The sequence below is a fragment of the Canis aureus genome, chromosome 5 (assembly GCF_053574225.1).
Source record: "Canis aureus isolate CA01 chromosome 5, VMU_Caureus_v.1.0, whole genome shotgun sequence".
In the NCBI taxonomy this organism is placed as follows: domain Eukaryota; kingdom Metazoa; phylum Chordata; class Mammalia; order Carnivora; family Canidae; genus Canis; species Canis aureus.
This window is the reverse complement of record NC_135615.1, coordinates 76,792,473-76,811,348: the sequence shown is the minus strand read 5'-3', so window position 1 is coordinate 76,811,348 and position 18,876 is coordinate 76,792,473. Positions and strand designations below refer to the sequence as shown.

At 54.5% G+C, this 18,876-nt stretch overlaps 2 protein-coding genes across 8 annotated transcripts in view; both read right to left on the bottom strand.

Moving 5' to 3' along the window:
* Positions 1 to 6,134, bottom strand: part of TCEA3 (transcription elongation factor A3) — a 42,568-nt gene extending 36,434 nt beyond the window's left edge. For 3 of the 4 annotated variants that reach the window (XM_077899172.1, XM_077899175.1, XM_077899173.1), the window contains exon 1: positions 5,555 to 5,712. In XM_077899172.1, the coding sequence (XP_077755298.1) occupies positions 5,555 to 5,623 (69 nt within the window). In that variant the 5' untranslated portion in view covers positions 5,624 to 5,712. Of the gene's footprint in view, positions 1 to 5,554; positions 5,713 to 6,045 lie in introns of those variants that run through there. The other variant, XM_077899174.1, reaches the window with a different exon arrangement.
* Positions 6,135 to 8,715: 2,581 nt separating this feature from the next.
* ASAP3 (ArfGAP with SH3 domain, ankyrin repeat and PH domain 3) overlaps positions 8,716 to 18,876 on the bottom strand; it is a 49,387-nt gene continuing 39,226 nt past the window's right edge. Inside the window, exons 11-26 of one of the 4 annotated variants that reach the window (XR_013380578.1) lie at positions 18,375 to 18,444; positions 17,965 to 18,052; positions 16,700 to 16,748; positions 16,381 to 16,571; positions 16,159 to 16,292; positions 15,859 to 15,953; positions 15,446 to 15,623; positions 14,402 to 14,487; positions 14,115 to 14,230; positions 13,255 to 13,322; positions 13,053 to 13,160; positions 12,722 to 12,917; positions 11,675 to 11,882; positions 11,023 to 11,114; positions 9,526 to 10,077; positions 8,988 to 9,127 (exon numbers count right to left, since the gene is read on the bottom strand). Coding sequence is in view for 3 of the 4 variants with exons in the window: in XM_077899163.1 (XP_077755289.1) it covers positions 8,997 to 9,127; positions 11,023 to 11,114; positions 11,675 to 11,882; positions 12,722 to 12,917; positions 13,053 to 13,160; positions 13,255 to 13,322; positions 14,115 to 14,230; positions 14,402 to 14,487; positions 15,446 to 15,623; positions 15,859 to 15,953; positions 16,159 to 16,292; positions 16,381 to 16,571; positions 16,700 to 16,748; positions 17,965 to 18,052; positions 18,375 to 18,444 (1,810 nt within the window). In the remaining variant the exon portion in view is untranslated. Of the gene's footprint in view, positions 10,078 to 11,022; positions 11,115 to 11,674; positions 11,883 to 12,721; positions 12,918 to 13,052; positions 13,177 to 13,254; positions 13,323 to 14,114; positions 14,231 to 14,401; positions 14,488 to 15,445; positions 15,624 to 15,858; positions 15,954 to 16,158; positions 16,293 to 16,380; positions 16,572 to 16,699; positions 16,749 to 17,964; positions 18,053 to 18,374; positions 18,445 to 18,876 lie in introns of those variants that run through there. The other 3 variants (XM_077899164.1, XM_077899163.1, XM_077899165.1) reach the window with 3 other exon arrangements.

The window sequence follows — 18,876 nt, the reverse complement described above, 5'->3', positions numbered from 1 at the left end:
CGTTTGAGGTTTGTATACACCCATGAAACCATCATCACAATCAAGGAAAGAACATAGTTGTCATCCCCAAAAGTTTCCTTGTGCCGCCTTGTAACCCCTCCCTCCCTGCACCCGAACCCCAGGCCCAGGCCACCCTATTCAGTTGTCATTGTAGATGCACTTGCGTTTTAAAGGATTTAAAGATTTTATTTATCTCTTTGACAGAGGGAGAAGGAGGAGAAGCAGGCTCCCCCCCTGAGCAGGGAGCCTGATGTGGGGCTCAAATCCAGGACCCTGAGATCACAACCTGAGCCAAAGGAAGACGCTTAACTAACTGAGCCACCCAGGTGTCCCTTAAAGGATTTTATTTAAACAGTACTGTGATGGCCTTTCTCATCTGGCTTCCTTCACTCTGCGTAATTGAGATTCATCTATGTTGATGAGTAGATCAATAATTCTATTTATTATTTTACTTACTTACTTATAATTCTTTTTATTACCGAGTTGTTTTCCATTATAGAGATATACTGCATTCACCTGTCAGTAGGGCTCTGGGGTAGTTTCCAGTTGGGCCTACCACAAATGAACCTGCTAGGAACATTTACGCACAAGTCCTTGTGCAGACACACACTTTCATTTCTTTTGAGTAAAGAGGGCTGTTTTACTCTCTGAAACCTCAGGGTTCAGCACACAGCTCAGTGCTCCCTGAGTGAGTGACTCAAGCAGAAAGCAGAGACGGGAAGGGAGAGTGGGAAGGGAAGAAAGGAACCTCAGATCTGCAAATCTGCTGGCTGCCAGGCCCTGAGCAACCCCTACCCCATTTCAGCCTTCTCCTTCCTCCACCCACTTTCTAGAGGCCAGCCCTGCCTCCTGTCCTGAGACCAGTTCCCTGGGGAGCACCAGCTGACTGTGTCCGGCATGACCCTTGCCCTGGTCTCATTGTGTGGTTCCAGCTGCCAGCTCCCTGCCCCGCCAGTCTTCTGTGCCAGGACCATATCCCAAGGGTTGCCCTCCGCAAGCCCTCAGCCTCCCTGGGAACTTGGGTTTGCAGTGTGTTTTCGGAGGCGTGACCTGTGGATGTGCATGCCCACACACACACCTGTGGACACACAACTCTACATGCCCCACTAGATTCAAGGCTCACTCTGTGCTGGGTGGGCCCTGCTCTAAGTATTTCACCTGCATTAGTTGCTCTCACTCTCACACTGGCCCTGCCCTGCGAGGTAGACGCTATTACTACTCCCATCCTTACCGAGTTATTAGCCCATTTTCACAGACCCGCAACCCAAGAAATAAGGAGGTTAAATAATTTGCCCAGAGTTACGAGGCATGGAGCTGGGATTTGAGCTCAGGCCCTATGGCTCTAACCACTATACAAACTGTGTAGGTATGGACATACAGCTATTTAGACACGTGCAACCACGGAGTAGCAGCATGAGTCAGAGCAGGGGCATGTTGCTCAACGTTTAACACCCAGCTCTCAAACAAAAAAGCCGCCTTGGGATCCCTAGGTGGCTCAGTGGTTTAGCGCCTGCCTTCAACCCAGCGGGTGATCCTGGGGACCCAGGATGGAGTCCCGCATCAGGCTCCCTGCATGGGGCCTGCTTCTCCCTCTGCCTGTGTCTCTGCCTCTCTCTCTCTCTCTGGGTCTCTCATGAATAAATAAATAAAATCTTTAAAAAAAAAAAGAAAAGAAAAGCCGCCTGGTTTGTAATGTTTGTCAGTATCTATAGTGTAAACAATCCTCCCATGGCCAATTTCTGGCTACCAACATGTCACTGAATTAAAGGAGGTACTGGGGAGAGATGTACAGTACCACACCATTAAACCCTATTTCCACCCTATTGATGTAATAGAAGTAAATCAGCTCTAGACCATAGACGGTAGTGAAATGTAGTAAAATAACTAGCAGTGATGACTTTGGAGTGTTTATTACCTTTGTTTTTTTTTTAAGATTTTATTTTATATTTGAGAGAGAGAGAGTGCACGTGCAGGCACGTGTGCAGGAGCATGGAGAGGGGCAGAGGGAGAAGCAGAGAATCTCAAGCAGACTCCAAGCTGAGTGGAGCCTGATGTGGGGCTCTATCTCACGACCCTGAGATCATGACCTGAGCAGAAACCAAGAGTCTGACACTCTACCAACTGAGCCACCCAGACACCCAGTACCTTTGTTTTTAAAATAAACTATTCATAAAAATAAAATAAAATAAAATAAAATAAAATAAAATAAATAAAATAAAATAAAACAAAACTATTCAGGGGTGCCTGGGTGGCTCAGTCAGTTAAGCGTCTGCCTTCGGCTCAGTCATGATCCCAGGGTCCTGGGATCAAGTCCCACACCGGGCTCCTTGCTCAGCAGAGAGCCTGTGTCTCTTCCTCTGCCTGCTGCTCCCCCTGCTTGCGCTCGCTCTCTCTCTCACTCTGTCAAATAAATATCTTAAATATATATAATTTATTTAATTCTAAGCATATCATTTAAAATTTTTTTAAAGTACCTTTCATGAGGGAAAGTAATCTTTCTCTCTCTTTTTAAAGACTTTATTTATTTATTCATGAAAGACACACAGAGAGAGAGGCAGAGACACAGGCAGAGGGAGAAGCAGGCTCCACGCAGGGAGCCTGATGTGGGACTTGATCCCGGGACTCCAGGATCACGCCCTGGGCCAAAGGCAGGCACCAAACCGCTGAGCCACCCAGGGATTCCCCACATCATTTAATTTTTAAAATAAATGGCTCTACATAGGGAATGTAGTCAGTGACATCTTAACAGCATCGTATGGTGACAGGTGGTAGTCACACTTGTGGTGAGCACTGCATAATATAGAGATTTGGTGAATCACTATGTTGTACACCTGAAACTAATGTAACATTGGCTGTCAACTAGAGTCAATTAAGAAAATACCATAATGGCTGTATTTAACAACCAGCTTGCAAAATTCCTGAAAAATCAACAATGGATATTATGCTGGTTGCAGCTCACCACTGGGTGTGTGTCTCTGTATGTCACACTGTACAACTGGGTCATGTTGGAAAAGAACAGCCATGAGCCGGGTTGGAGCTGGGCTTACAAAGCCAGGTGCAAGAGTTGCCAGGTGTGTCTACCTGTATACAGGGATGGGATGTGCAGCCAGCAGTACCTTTGGTATGTGTGGAGCTGTGTATATGCAGCTCCAAGCAGTGTGTCCATCTCTGTGCGATGATGCCCGTGTTAAAATCCTTGAATGTGTAAGTATGGCTGTTTGCTAAATCTGTAGCTTTGCATGTATGGGGGTGGCTGTGCTGTGCACTCACGTGTGTGTCTTCCTGGAAGTATAATGGTCAGTGCGTCTGTCACATTAGCACCAGTGGCCATGTCTCACGTCCAGTTCTGTGTATAGATGCTTGTCTGGCTATTGCTGTGCGTGGCTGTGTGTGCCTAGCCGTGTTTGTTGTGTGTAATTATGTGTATGTGTAGCTGTGGCTGTTGGTGTTTGGCTGTATGTCTGAAGCTGCTTCAGTTGTACACTCACAGCATCTGACAAAAGCCCTAAGCAAGTTGCTGGGACTTCAGCAATTGGAAGCGAGTCCCAGGCTTGAGCTGCAACGTGGAGGATCCGTCTTATTACAGGAAGTGTGTCCTCCTCTCCCTAACCACTGCTGGGCGGGCCCACATTTGCTCCCAGAGCAGGCCCCACCTCTCTCGGCCACAGGCCCAGAGCTCTGTGCCCACCCAGATGCTGCCAAGAGCCCAGGCGCAGACGTGGCTGCAGAGGAGCTCTGTGCTACAGAGACCCTGCGGCCAGACCTGCCTCTTTCCTGGAGAGACTTCTGGGTAGTTCCACAGGAATCCATTCCCAAGACATACAGTTTCCTCTTCCCATTTCACAGAAGAAGAAATTGAGGCCCAGAAAGGGAAAGCAGACTGGGGAGCGTAGGGCCATAAAAGGCGTGAGGCGGGGAGGGCAGGGCAGGTCTCCTCCTCTTCAGTCGGAGCTCTAAATCCCCCAAGCTGCCTTTCCTCAGGTGTCCCTGTACCCCCTCACCCCCCACCCCTTAGCCTAGAATCTCCTGGCCCAAGCCTGGGGTCAGCAAGGCACAGGGCTGTGATGTGGAATTTAGCTCCGAAGACCTGGGCTGAGCTCTACGACTCCTGGTTGGGAAAGTGCCCATTGACTCCAGGCTCAGTTTCACTGGCTTTGGAGGATCTGGGAATGTGGGGTGGGTGGAGGCTGGGCGTGTAAAGGTGATGGGCTCCCAGCATCCCGCAGGTTTCTCTGTCCCGCCTGGCTGTGCAAAAGCCAAGTGTCATTCTGTAGCTCTCGGAAAGCACCCGTGCAGTCCTCCCCAGGGCTTCCCATCTCTTCCACCCTCACCACTCCAAGCAGAGACACTCCTTCCCAGGAGGTAGATAATCTCATCTCCTTCTTACGGTGAGGAAGCTGGTAGACTCTGGTCTTTATACAGACACCAACTCTGTGTCTGCTCTAGGGCTGCTGGGCACTCCAGGGCTCTAGTGATTCTTGGTGCTAACCTGGTCTAAAACCTCCCTTAGGGGCCATCTCTTTTGCAGAATGGGCTGGAAAGACGGGTCCTGTTCCAGCCGGAGGCTACGGATGGTGGGACGAGAAGGGCCCCGGTCCAGGGTGAGGTGGGGGAGCAGTCCCAAGGGCGACGCTCTCCTCTCTTCCCTCCCCGGGTGTGCCCAGGCCCTCCGAGACCCAAGGCCAAGTTTGCTCTGGCCAGGCAACTCCGTGGCCGCCCGCCCGCTTGAGGCAAAGATCACGGTGAAGATCAAACATTAACTTCAAGTCCAGGGCCCCGCAGGTAGGGCCGTGGGATCCCCTCGGGTCGGGCTCCTCCTCCCGCGGGCCCCCGCAGCCCAGGCCCGCAGCCCCTCCCGCCCCGCGGCCCGAGGGCGCTGCGGCTGCCCCGGCACCTGTTCGGCCCCCGCCCGCCCGCCCGCGGGGCCCCGCCCTGCGGCCAACTTAAGGGAAAGCTGCGAGCAGAGCCGCTCCTGGCGCCCGCAGCTGGGAGGCTGTGGGACCCGCGGTCACAAGGGGGGCTCTGACCCAGATCCACTAGTGGGGTGAGAGGCACAGAGGCGGCTCGGCACCCCGCATCGGCTCAAGTTCCTCTGCCCCTTCTCGGGCCACCCGGGGTTTTGTAATCCATCCCCCCCCCCCCCCCGCCCTCCGCCGTCCCCCTCCCCGCCCCGCTGTCGCCGCCACTCCCGGTACTTTGCACACGCCTCGAGTGCTGGGACTTCCAAAGTCCTTTCGCAGGTCCCCCGGCTCTTCGCTCGCTTTGCCGGGCCCTGCATAAGCTGCCCGGGGCCCCTGGACCCCTCTTTCCCAGAGGGGCGTGCACCAGCGCCGTTTGGGGCCCCGCACCACGGGGCCGGCGCCCGGGGCCACGCACACGCCCCCCGGGGCTCCCGGCAGTGCCCCCGGGGCGCTGAGCCCTGCGCCAGCCGCGCCTGCCTCGGGCCCGGCGCCCCGCACGCGCCTCCCGGGCGCCGGGCCAGCACGCGCCCCCGGGACTCCGGCTCGCACGCGCCGCGCCTCCGGGGGCGGGGGCCCCAGCGCCGCGGCCTCACCGAGTTCTTCCTGGCCACCATCTTCTCCAGCTTCCTGGCGATCCGCAGCAGCTCCTCTTCCTGGCCCATGCTGGCGCACGACGCCCGGCCGGCCGAGGGGCCCGGGGCCGCGGGAGCGCAAGGGCGGCGGGCGCGCGACCGCGCGGGCCCCAAACCCGCAGGACGCACACGCCCGGGGCGGGGGCGGGGGCCGGGCCCTCCCACACCCCCGCGGCCCGCCCGCCTCGCGGCCGCAGGGGGAGGGGTGACGGCGCTAAATATAGACCTCAAGGACTCGCCCGGGCAAAGTCTGCCCGCGCCGCCGGGCCGCCTCCCAGGGGGACGAGGCCGCGAGACGGGGCCCTCCGCCTCGGCCCTGCTGCCGAAGGGAGGCTGCGCTGCGGGGGCGCCGCGGGCCCGACACCCGAGCCTGGCGCCCGAGGGGCCCCCAGCGCCCCGGGACGAGTCCTGGCTCCCGCGTCTTTGCACCGTCGCAGCTCGAAGCGGCGGACCCAGCTCCGTCCTGCGCCCCGGCGCGGGCTGCTCGGTGCCCTCGGGTCATGTTTCGTGCGCGGTCCTTAAATCCAGCTCTGCTGCACCGGTGCTCGCTCCTCCGCGCACACGGCCTGTGGACACGTGGCTCCAGGCCCTCTGGTTCCGTCTATTTTGCTTGTTGCGAGGAGGTTTTGTATTTCTAATAAGCTCCGAGTGCAACCGGCCGGGCTGCCTCTGGGACTGCTTTCTGAGCAGTGAGGGTTTGGGAGATTCTTAATGCACCAGACTTTGCGAAATACCGATCCAGCTGCATGGGTGCCCGTTATTTATTCAAGGTCAGGTTACTACCTCCCCAGTGGGATTGGGTTTGGAGGGGTCATCTTCCGTGAAAGGAAGCAAACAGAATTGTGCCCCCCCCCCCCCACGGCTGTGCGCACATCTGTGTTTCTCTAGAACGACCTTCCAAGCGTGCCCCCAGCAGACCTGGGAAGAGTCCTGAACTAGTGAGCTTCATGAACACAAAATGATCCTTTTCAGTGGGAGACGCGCTTAGGGACCCCCAGGGGAGGCGTGAAAAGTGATCAGTGCCGTGTACACAGTAGGGCGCTGTTGCTTGGGGTGTTCCGTGACATCTCCAGACTTTCCTGGGAGAACTTTTTTTCCATCCCAGCCTGGATCACCACTCATCTGGCTTCTAACTGCTGCTGCTGAGACTATGGTAGGAAGGGGTGGGGTTTTTTTTCTTTCATTAAACAAATGCGTTTTGAGTGTTCAAGTGATAAACAAGACAGACTAGTCCCAGCAAGCTTGAGATGCAGTCTAAGGGCAAGAGGAAACCTAAGCAAATTTGGACACAATCAATTCTGTATTATCACAACTGGGATGAGGGTCAGAAAGAAATGAGGATACCTTAAGGACACATCTGAGGGGACCTGCACCAGTGGAGGTGTCATCTGCTCTGAAGAAACGAAGTTTAAACTTTGGGCAGAAGTGCAGGGTGGGAATTGGGGGCAGGAAGGGAGTGTTCACATAAGAGATGAAGGAACATTCATTCGACATATGTTTATAGAGCACCTACTACATGCCCAGCAGTTCCAGCCCTGGGCATCCAGAGGACCAAAACAGTCCTCCAGGAGTTCTGAATGTGCCAGGCTTAGGGATGGGAGTGTGCTTGGCGTGTCAGGGTCAGAAGAACTGAAATATTGGTGGGGCTGTAGCATTGAGGTGGGTTTGGGAGGAAATAGGGGAGAAAGCCAGAGATGAGTGGGGTCTGACAACACCTGCATTGGGGCCACTTTTAGGAGGTTAGATTATCAGTTTGGGATGGGAGTTTGAGCAACTCCCAGGTGGGTTGAAGGGACAGCGGTCTGCAGTTACTTAGGATTGCCTCCTCCTCCTTCTTCCTCCTCCTCCTCCTCCTCCTCTTCCTCTTCCTCTTCCTCTTGTTCTTCTTCTTCTTCTTCTTCAAGATTTTATTTTCAAGTAACCTCACCCAATGTGGGGCTCAAACTTAAAACCCTGAGATCAAGAGTCACATACTCCTGACTGAGCCAGCCAGGTGCTCCAAGATTCCATTTTAAAAAATAAACAGAGTTGATTTTCCTCAAACTTCCACACAGTTCCCACCCTGAGTTGTATGACCTCAGCACAAGCCAAGACATCTACATCATCAAGGCTCAAAGGACCCTAAGTAAACATAAAGACCAACCCTCCACTGTACAGATGGGAAGACTGAGCCTCAGAGAAGCCCAGGGTTGCACAGTTCAACCGTATCAGACACTGTTGGTACCTACCATATTCCCTGTCTACTCGTCCTCTCTTAGAGGTCACAGCAGGCAGTTCCTGGATGCATCACCTTCCCACGTTTTGGAATGAGGGCTTCAGAGCAGGCTGGAGGTGCTTGGGAATTAACACCCCCAGGAAAGACCCCTCAGCTAGTGAGAGACCAGTGTCACTTTCAGTGGGACAACTCAGAAATATGTTTTTTTTTTTTTTTAAGCAATTTCTACACCCAATGTGGGGCTCGAACTCACAACCCGGAGATCAAGTCTCATGTTCTATTGACTGAGCCAGCCAGGCGCCCTGAAGACATGTTCTAATCCATCGTCTCTCAAAGGTCCCCAAGATAAACCCTAGTTCAGTATAGTAACCTCTCATTAACACACTCCCTTTTGCTTTTTGACCTACTGTTCCAGTCCTTACCTCATTATGGTTCCTGGGATCACTTTGTAAATAATAAACTACTTGCCCCCAAATCTTTGTCTCTGGGGACCTCAAATTGAGACAAGGACTGTGGCAGACTTCAACTGCTGGTCTCCCCATCCTCCCCACCCCACAGCATATTTCCTCTGCACTGGTGCTTCTTCACCTGGGCGCTGTTAACAGTCTGGAATTCTGGATAGGATGATGCAGTGTTGTGGGGCTGACCTGTGTACCATGGGATGGTTACCAGCACCCCTGACTTTTAGCCACTAGATGCCAGTAGCACCTTCCAGTTGGGAGTGGTCCAAAAAAAAAGTCTGCATTGCCAAACATCCCCCAGGGCAAAATTGCCCCAGGTTACAAACCGTTTGCACTGCTGCAAACCCCGCCCTCTTCCTTAGTAGATCCAGAGAAAGAATTCCAGGCCCTAGGATTCCTACCTAGTCCCTATTGTTCGTCAGATCACACAAATGGAACTACTGGAATTTAATTTAAAAAAATCTTTTATTAGAGATGTGTGGAATAACAAGTCTGAGATGAGCAAAACCAGACACTGGAGGGCCCAGCAGACAGCCCTGCTCCTGTGGGATCCCAGACCAGTCAGGTCTCCAGGGTAAACAGCCCAGCCTCCAGGGCCAGACTGCTTCGTTGGCCATTGGCACCCGCTGGCCTCTCCTGTTTGGCCTGGCCCATCCCTGCCAGGGCCCAGCGCCCGGTGCCCATACAACTGTGTTAGAGACTGATGATGGCGTAGCTGTATCTGCTTTCAAATATGGGGCTGAAAGTCACGGTGACACTTCTGGGACTGGGAAGCAGAACCTTTAGTCCCTGCCCTCCTGTTCTTATTTTCTCCTTCCTCCGTTCTTAGCTCTTTCCTTCCCCAAGACTGGAAGGCTCCTGAGTTGACCAAAGAAAAAAGAGAGAAGGGAAGATCAATCATCCCAGACCATTCCTTTCCTTCCTGCTGCATCAAGGAGAGTAGGCAAATAGGGGTTACTCCTAGTCTACACTTCCTGGCTGGGGAATTGGACAGAGGTCCCCGGGAAGGCTGTGCTGTCCCTCGAAAGGAGTGCTATTGAGTGTTTACCTAACAGCCAGTACCGCATGAGCACTGGCCAACCAGAATGGATGTGAGCTGTAGATGGTGTAATGTCACGTCGGTGTAAGCCAGCTGATCACCTGTCTGCCCCTGGGCCTGGGACCATTCCCTGGAATCCAGCCCTGCCCATTCCCAAGCCCAGCCTTTGGGATCAGTGTCCCAGCAAGGGACCACATCTGTAAGACCCTTATCTTACTCATGTGGCATCTGGACATAGAGAGGAACTCAGTAAAGGAATACTAGATCGATGGATGTTCAAGAAGACAGTCCCTTGGGGCCAGAATCCCTGGTCTGGATGATGAAGGTGGGCTGGTCCCACTGTTATGTAGCCCCCAGACTGATGGGAGAAACACAGTTCTGGTCTGAGGAGACTGAGGGTTCTGCAGCCACAGCTAGCTCAAGAGCACTCCGACCCAGCCGTAGGGCTCCCTGGGTGGTGACGGGATAGAGAGGAAGAGCTGCCATCAGGCCTAACTTGGAAGGATCCCAAATCCTTGCAGGGGGCGTAGGCCCATGGCAGGGAGGAAGGCCAGCCCCAGATGCACAAGGGACAGACAGAGCAAGACCCAAGGGAACAGACACTTCAGTTCCCCGGTCCTGTGGGCTCAAGTCCCAGCTCTGAACATTGGGATCCAACATGGGGGTAGTTCAGGCATGTAAGGGCCAGCAAGGAGCTAGTCTTGTAAAAGCTGCACAGAGTTTCCAGGAAAACCCCCATCCTTGGGCCCTCTCCTTCAGTGGAGCCAGCCTGTGGAGAGAAGAATGAAGACTGACATTTTCTGAGTGCCTGTATTATACACCAGCTGTTTATCTCCCTCAGTTCCATCACTGTCCTATGATAGATTCATGAAATCATCCCCATTTAACAGACAATGAAACTGACGCTTGAAGAAGCCAAGCCACTTTTCTGAGGCCCCTACCTCCTACAGCCCGAGCTCTTCTTATCACACCCATCTGAACGACCAGTATCTACTAAATGCTGGGCGATGGTACCTGGTTGTAGACACAGATCGGTGTCTGGTGCCTGACTTTGATGGAGTGAAGATGACCATTCCTCAGAGACACCCAACTCCTGGCCCTGTTGTCTCCCACTCCCAGAGCAGACAACCACAGCCACCCCTGAGGGACCCCAGGGGAACACGGAGCAGGAGTTTCAATCTCAGCCACGCTGGCTCTGTCCTGTGCCCACTCCCCGGTTCCTCAACTAACTGTGGGTAACTGTGAGATACTTCGTGATTCAGTCAGGTTAAGGGTGACAGCTCTTGCCTCGTCCCTGTCACATCTCTATGCCTGGGGGCTGGCAGCGTGAGAGGATTCCAGGAGACTCCTAATCAACGGGACAGTTAGGCAAACCATGGGCCGGTACAGGCTGCCCTAATCCCACCTCATCTGCAGGGCAGTGAGCCACCAGCCTGGCTGACACAGGTTTGCTAACCTCCCCTGTTATCCAGAGCTCGGGCCTCATCACCTCTGCCGTCCCTCAGGACCTGGGCTCTCTCCAGCTTCATGAGTCCTGGGCTGGAGTGGGAAGGGGGTACACCAGGACAGGGACTGGCCAAACTGTGGCCACCTGGCCTCATATGTACCCCAGTCACAGGGAGAGGTCCTCTACCCCAACCACCTACTGTTGACTAACTCTTGCCTCCTATGGGTCCTGCCACCACCCCTCAAACCACAGTCCCAGAGCTCATACCAGCATGCTCCTTCTGGGCAGAGGCTGCCTGGTTGAGGGACGATCTTCCAGGCTCCAGCCCACCCCGCCGATAGGAACGAGTGCTCTCGGAGCTGGAAGGCAGGGAAAGGCCAAGGTGACCTCATGCCAGCCTCTTAGAGAGGGGGAGAAAGAGCTCAGATATAGGCTGGGGCCTAAGACAGGTGGGTAGAGAGTCCTCCAGGCTCCTAGCTGGGTCCATTACAGGCTGCAGAGGCCTGGAACTAGCCTCCTGAGGGCTCTGGAGCTTTCTTGTATCTACTCCCCAAGCTCCAAATTGAAAGGGTTCTTTGCAGGGCAGGGAGGACTGGATCGTGGGCTGGAGAAGGGACACAGCCAAGATTCCACCGAGGACCTCTGGAAGCTCCATGGGCAGGACTGGGCCTTCTCTATTCCATCTGCAGCGGTCTGGGTCCCAGGCTCCTTCCCAGCTTTCCAGGCCAGACTCAGGGGGCAGGTGTGTGAAAGCAAAGGGTCCACTCACCCTCTACTAAGGGCTAGCATATTGCCTTGGTCATGGGCCTCTGAGCTGGGAGGTGTCCCAGTCTTTAGGCAGGCACCATTTACAGGTGGGGAAATAAATGATGTACAGAGGGGTCTGGAAACTTGCTCAGTTGCATAGCTGGGCTCTCACCTGAACCTGACTGGGGGGTACATCTCTGCAGGGGTGGTTCCAGATGTCAGGCTGGGTCGGGAGGGGCCCTCCTCAGAGCTGGATGGGGTTTGGCCTGGACCCGCAGCTTCCACGGGGCTTGTGAGGTTGGAAGTGGTGCAGGGTGGACTGCCTAGGCTCTCAAGGGCCCCAGAGGGCTCTGAGCTCAGGCTGGGGACTTCAGAACGATCTGGAATCAAAAGTGACAAAGCCTGTCTTTATCTCTTACTATCCAACACGGCTGCCCCCCACTCCCCATTTCACCCACCTGTCTGGTGTCCCTGCCAACGTCTCCCCACCATGCTTCTGTCTCATTTGCTCTGAGAGCCAGGCCACACTGATGCACTATCTTGCTTCTGCTCCCCATGCTCCCCAGTTCGGACTCCTCTGTTCATCCCTCAGCTCAGCTCAGGTGCTACCCTGACAGGATGCCTTCCTCAACCACCCGTCAGTCCCAATAGGACATGCCCCTCCCTCTCTTGAGCTCCCACAACCAGCCTGTTCATTCAATGAATAGTTCTTGAGACAGCCAGGTAGGCGCTGTACTAGGTGCAGGAGAAATACTAGTCAACAGAACACTCAGGTTCCTGTCCTTTTGAGATTTACACTCTTTTTTTAGGGAAGGTTGAGTGGGATTTACATTCTATACCATTATGTCGAATATTGTAATGAATCGCACTCCAGCTTTTATTTCCCCCACTAGACTGTGTCTCAGTCATCCCCAAAATACTAGAGACACAGTGGACAGTCAATAAATCCTTCACTCTTTATTTAAGTAAAGCATTGAGGAATTTAGAATAAGACAGATCTGGGTTTGATTCCCACATCGGGGACTTATTAGCTATGGGATCTTGGACATGTTACTTGACATCTCTGTTCCTTTACCCATAAGGAGGATAACCTCGACCTGACAAGTGATTGTGAGGGTAGGAGGGTAGCACGGACTATCACATGCCCTCTTAGTGCGCTGGCACCTAGCAGTCCCTCAGGAATGGCATGCTGAGCATTTTTCTGGGCAGCCAACCATACCTCCAGTGGCGTGTCCTGCACGCCCATGGACCATGGTTCGAGAAAGGTTTTTGACCGGCAAAGGTGGAGGGCCGACCTCACTCTGGCTCTGAGGGGCAGCTAGTCCCAGGCTGGCGATGGTCTCATAGGTCTTGTTGCTGAGGTCGATCCTCCCACTGGCCCAGCGGGCCTGGGCTGGGGGCTTCAGGGAGCAGCGCTGCAGAGTCAAAAGTATGGAAGAAAGGACAATCTGGTTCCTCTAATTCAGCCCTACTCCCCTCCCCACCAGGTCCAGTCTGGCTCTTTCTGTCTGCTGTCTAACGAAGGCCCGAGAGACGGGGTGGGGACCCACCTTCTCTTCCTCATCCTCCTCGCTGTCAGAGCCAGGCTCGGTGGAGATTCCCCAAGAGTAGTCCACGTGCAGAGGGAAGGCGAGGGTCCCAGCCTGGGCCTGCTCCAGCTGCCAATAACAAAGCCTTGGCAGTTCAGAGGGTCAGGGGCTCAGCAGAGAGAGAGGAAGGGTCAGGGGCTTCCCCTCCTTTCCTAGACCTCACCAGCTCCTCACACTCCTTGTGCTGCTTCTTCCTGGCTATGTCCAGAGCTGTCTCTCCTGCCTCGTTCACTGTGAGGGGTAAAGTCAAGGGTCATGGTCAGGGTCAAAAGGCATTATGGCTTAGAGGTTAAGATGGGCCTCTGGAATCAGATTGTGTTTGAATCTTGGTTCTGCTACTTCCTGGCTGTACGAACTTGGGCAAGTTACTAAGCCTCCCTGGGCCGTGATTTTCTTATCTATAAAATGAATGTAATACTTGTAACTTTCTGATGACATTGCTGTGAGGGTTTTTGTTTTGTTTTGTTTTGTTTTTTAGATTTTTATTTATCTTTTAATGAGAGACACAGAGAGAGAGGCAGAGACACAGGCAGCGGGAAAAGTAGGCTCCCCATGGGGAGCCCAATGCGGGACTCGATCCCAGGACCTCAGGATTATGACCTGAGCCGAAGGCAGATGCTCAACCACTGAGCCACCCAGGCGTCCCTGCTGTGAGGATTAAACGAGTTACGATGTGTAGAGCACCTGGTGCGTTACAAGGCACATGTTAACCAGTAAGTAGTGGCTGTCATTATCACTATTATTTGAGTTCAGCTAGTATTTATTTGGTTAGGTACTTTCAGGAATGTTTATCTTCTCAGCAGGTCTACTAGGTCATATTATACCCATTTTATACATGAGGTTCAAGAGGTGAGTGGACAAATCCCAGGGCCACAGAGGTAGTCAGAGGCAAGCCAGGATTAGAACCCAAGTCTGTCCGCAAAGTCCATGCCTGTTACCAGGGCTCTCAGTCTGGGAAGAAGGCAGGAAGTTCCCACCAGGGGCAGTAGGGATGGGAGTCTTGTGGAGTGGGTGGCCACCCACCTGTGCCAATCGCAGCTCTCCCTTTCAACAGCAGCTTGAGGCAGTCAGGCTGGTTGTAGAGAGCAGCATAGTGCAGAGCGCTGTGGCCGTCTGCAGCCTTGGCATCCAGGTGACCTCTGTGGGTGGGGGGTCAGGGAGGAAGGAGGGGGAATGGACAGGGGAAGGGGTCAAAGTCAGGGGAAAAAAGAGGGAGGGGGAAGGACTGGGGAGAAGACAAAGGGACGGGGGAGAGGGGGAGGATAAGGAGGTGGGTGAGGAGGTGGGCAGATGGGCAGGGAGGTTCTCACCCATTTTGGATGATGAAGTCCACCAGGGGCAGGGAGGCCTGGCTGGCGATTCTGACAGCCAAGTGCAGGGCGAGCTCTCCAGGTGCCTGGGTACACGTCCAGACCTCTGAATTTCCCCCAGTTCACCTGCCTGCAGCCCAGCACTATCCTCTTGAACTCTGGCTGCCCCTGACACCTCCAGATATAAAGCTGCTAGGGCCCCAAGAGAAGAGACTGCAGGGCTGGTACCTCATGTTTGGGACGAGGGTGAGAGACCATTGCTTCACTGCTTCCTTCAGCAGCCCCGTCTCCTCTCGCCCCAGTAATAGGTTCCTCCCAAACTAGGCTTTCTCTCTCTGTGCTTCTTTCTCAAGCTCTCCCACCCAGAGCTCAGCTAACCTCATGCTTTCAGCTATCACTCATTTGCAGGCTGTTCCAAATTCTTACCTCACCTAAGTGCTGCCCCTCCCTGCCCACTGGACAGCCCCACCAAGATATCAGACAGACAGCTCCAAGGCAGGACATCAATTTTCTTTCTTTTTTTTTTTTTTTTTCAATTTTCATCTACAGTGAGCAACTCCTGTCAATTTAACCTTTCAAACATCTCTGATACCCTTCCCCTCCTACCCCCATCCCCCGCTCATGTGATGTTTGTTACTAGAATCACCAATGCAATAGCGTTCCCTGATCTAATCTGACTTACCCTTACCCGTTTCCAAGGCTAGTCAAGAAGAAAGATATGAACATTTCTTGCACACATAATATGTGCTTGGCCCTTTATACACACGACTTCATTCTCACTCCAACCCTGTGGGTGCTATCATTAACTCATTTCACAGTTGAGAAACTGAGACTCAGAGAAGTTAAGTAACCTGCCTAGATCACGCAGCCAGGACTCTGGCCCCGGCCTGTCTGACTGAAGTGCTCTGACCCGGTTACCCCTCTGAGGGGTGGGGTTTAAGCAGATGTCAGAGGCGGGCCAGGGCGGAGGGACACCTGGACCCAAAGAGGACTGGGGAGTAGAAAGTCGGTGGGGTGTAAGTGGCCCTTGGGGGTGGTCCTCACCTGCCCCTCGGGCCCAGGCAGCAGCTGTCCGAAGTCCTGCCCGTTAGCGAAGGCCTCCAGCACGGACAGGAGGTCCCGGTTGCAAATGGCCATCCGGAGTCTCTGGGGCTCGGGTGTGGACCGGCGCGCAAACCTGTGTTCCACGTACTTGGCCACGATGTAATCCCTGCGTGTGTTCCTGCAGAAGTCAACCACCATCTCAGGGCAAGGGCCGTTTCCATCCAGCGACCCCTGGAACCACCCCACAGGAGCTCCGGGTCTCCTTTCCACCATCCATGTCCTGGACCCCTCCCGATGTGTGGCTCCCTTCTCCCCAGACTTCTGGTTCAGGACCCTCCGGAGACTATGGACCTGAGGAAGCAGAATTCCCAGCCAGGACGCCCCCCTTCCCCCCAACCTGGGAGTCCCCTTACATGTCACTCTCCGCTGAGGGTTTAGGGCCGCCGCGTGCGGGCAGCTGGGCCTCCATGATCTCATTGAAGCGCGTGTTTCCGATGTTCAAGGCCAGCTGGGGTCGCGGGAGAGGTGGGGGTAAGGCCGGCGGTTAGGACAGCGCCCCCTTGGAGCCCCGAGCCTCCCCACCCACCCGAGGGCGTCCCGGATCCACAGGACCCACAACCCCCGGGGCGGAGCCCGTCGGCCCAAGCCCCGCCCCTCCCGGGCCCTCCCCTCCCCGGGCCCCGCCCCCTCCCCTGGCCCCGCCCCGCCCTCACCAACAGCTCGGAGGGGCCGAGCAGGTCCAAGGTGAGGGACTGCATGCGCGAGAAGCGCACGCCCAGCTCGCGGTGGACGCCCGAGCACTGGATGCAGGTGAGCACGCCCAGGTTGGTGCTGAGCCACGTGGGGTCTGCAAGGTTAGAGCCCAACTCGTGCCTGGAGGTGGGGGGCCCTCCCCTCCGCTGCCCCCTCCCCCCCTCCCCGCCCCGACGGCCCACCTGCAGCCCCGCAGTCGCAGCACTGGCCATTCCCGGGTCTGCTTTTCACCTCCGCGATGAGCAGCTTCGTGAGGTCCTGGGGCTCCCCGTCCAGCCCGGCGCCCCCCCAGGGTCCTGGGCCGCCGCTGGGCTCCCCGAGGAAGGCACTGCTCAAGGCCTCATCCTTGCTGTTCTGTAGCACTGACACCCACCTAGAGGGGGACGCAGGGTGCATGGGAGTGATACCCGCAGGGGTGGGGTCCCCCGAGGCTAGGGGTAGTTAGGACTCCCCTGACCCCACCCCCAAGCAGGCCATGGTGGGGGGGGCGGGGTCACTCACGCCTCACACTCATGTTCATCCTCTGCCTGGAAGTGGTAGGTCCTGTTGTCTGTGGGGAGAAGGGGAGAAATCCTGTGGATGCCCTGGGCCCAAGGAGCCCTCACCCAAACCGCTGGGTCCAGGTGGAGCTTTTTGTGCCTGCGGAGGCAGGCTGCGCCTAGCTGGGAGTGGGGAGGGTGATGGCTGGCAGGGTAGTGGCTGGCAGCATGGGCAGTTTCTCAGAAGTCACCTCTAAAGGAGGATCCCAACAACACCCTCTGTCCCAGCGTCTAGGGAGCTCTCCCAGAGCACAGGACCCCACCTACCTTAGAGTCAGGCTATCCTCTGAACCTACTGCTACCACCCCATTTGAGTCCTCAGCCTCCTGTCTGGTCTCCCCGCTCTCCAACTCCCCCCCGCCCAATCTGTACCGGCTGCCAGACTGTTGTGCTGGTCAGACCCACTCTCCTGCTTCCATGCCTTTCATCATGCCAATCCTGTCCTGAAACGTCCTCCCCTAAACTGCATTCTGTGTCCTTCAAGGCTCCACTCAAATGCTCTCTAAGCAGCCTTTCCCAATTCCCCACAGCAGGGCAGGCCTTACCCTCCCTTATCTTTGACAGTGCTATATCTGCACCTCTCTTCTGGATGCTCCCCATCATTTTACAGTTCTGAGTTTCCACATCACATCCCTGCCAGAGAGACCTCCCCGAGGATGAGATCTAGGTCTTTCTTGGCCTGCACTGGCCCCACGTAAAGCCTAGCATAAAAGCCTCCAAAGGATGAAGAGTGAAAATTTGGAAGAAATAATCCATTCATATCTACTTTACAGAATTAATCATATATAATGTGGGATGTAGGTACATTGTAATGTTTAATGGGATGTGGAGTGAAGCCTCTAAAAAGAGTGTCCTGGGCAGCCTGGGTGGCTTAGTGTTTTTTTTTTTTTTTTTGGCTCAGCGGTTTAGTGCTGCCTTTGGCCCAGCGCGGGATCCTGGAGACCCAGGATCGAGTCCCATGTCAGGCTCCCTGCATGGAGCCTGCTTCTCCCTCTGCCTGTGTCTCTGCCTCTCTCTCTCTCTCTGTCTCATGAATAAATAAATAAAATCTTTAAAAATAAAAAAGAGTGTCCAGGGCCTAATAAGTTATCTGATGCCTGCAGTGGCAGCTATTTGATAAACACATGTGGAATTAGACAAAGGTCCCTAACTGAAGCCTCCCAGGAGCTAATAGGTCTCTTAGAGAAGCTCTGGGTAGTTGTGGGGGAGGAAACAGGGACTACTCACGGGTCACCAGGTCAAAGCACTTTTTCTCCTCAGGGTTTGGCCTCACTTGGCACGTCAGCAGGGTCAGCTTCACTGGGGGCCGGTTTATCTGTGGGAATTTGAGGACAGAAAATCCACATTACTCTCTGGATCTCCTAGACTCTTCGGCTTCCATTTCCCAATCGGTTAAATGGGCATAATAGTCCTGTTCCAGTTCATATCTCCCCTCTCCCAGCACCTCATGGATGTGGGGTGTGGGCCAAGACTAGGTTGGGAGCTTTGAGTCCTCCTTCCTCCCGTTGGGGGTCTGCAGCAACCTGGATTCAGGTTTGGGGGCCAGGGCTAGAGAGGGGGTTTGACACTTGTTTGTTCAGAAGTGAAGAGAGGACCCATTGATCGTATCCTGAGACCCCCACCCCTCCAGGCCTCACCGTGCTGTGTGAGATGGTCAGGCAGCCATACTTGACTCCACACTTCCTTTTCTGCCAGACTCTTCGAATTCTAGAGCCCAGAGGGATAGAGAGACACTGACCCAAGGGTCACACCTAATTCCCCTGTATCAGAAAAGAGTCCTGGACCAGGTCCTCAGCCCCTCCTGTATGACCTCTAGCCACACTTCTTCACCTCTTCCATCTCCTAACCCCTACACCCCTCACTTTATGGGGCTCCCTTCTGATGGAGAGAAACATACCCCCACTCTCTGGAAATCTTTATTCTAAAGGGGACCATGTGACACTGGCCCTCTGAGAGCTTCTAGTCTGATAAGGAGACACAGCTCCCAACCTTAGGGAACTCTTAGTCTGAAAGGAGGGTCAGACTCTTTACCACAACACATGCATTATGATTAAGTATAAAGCAAGATAAATATTGAGACCCCAAAAATAAAATTAGCAAACGCACAATCCAAAGCTACTAAATATCTCTGTAAGAGGT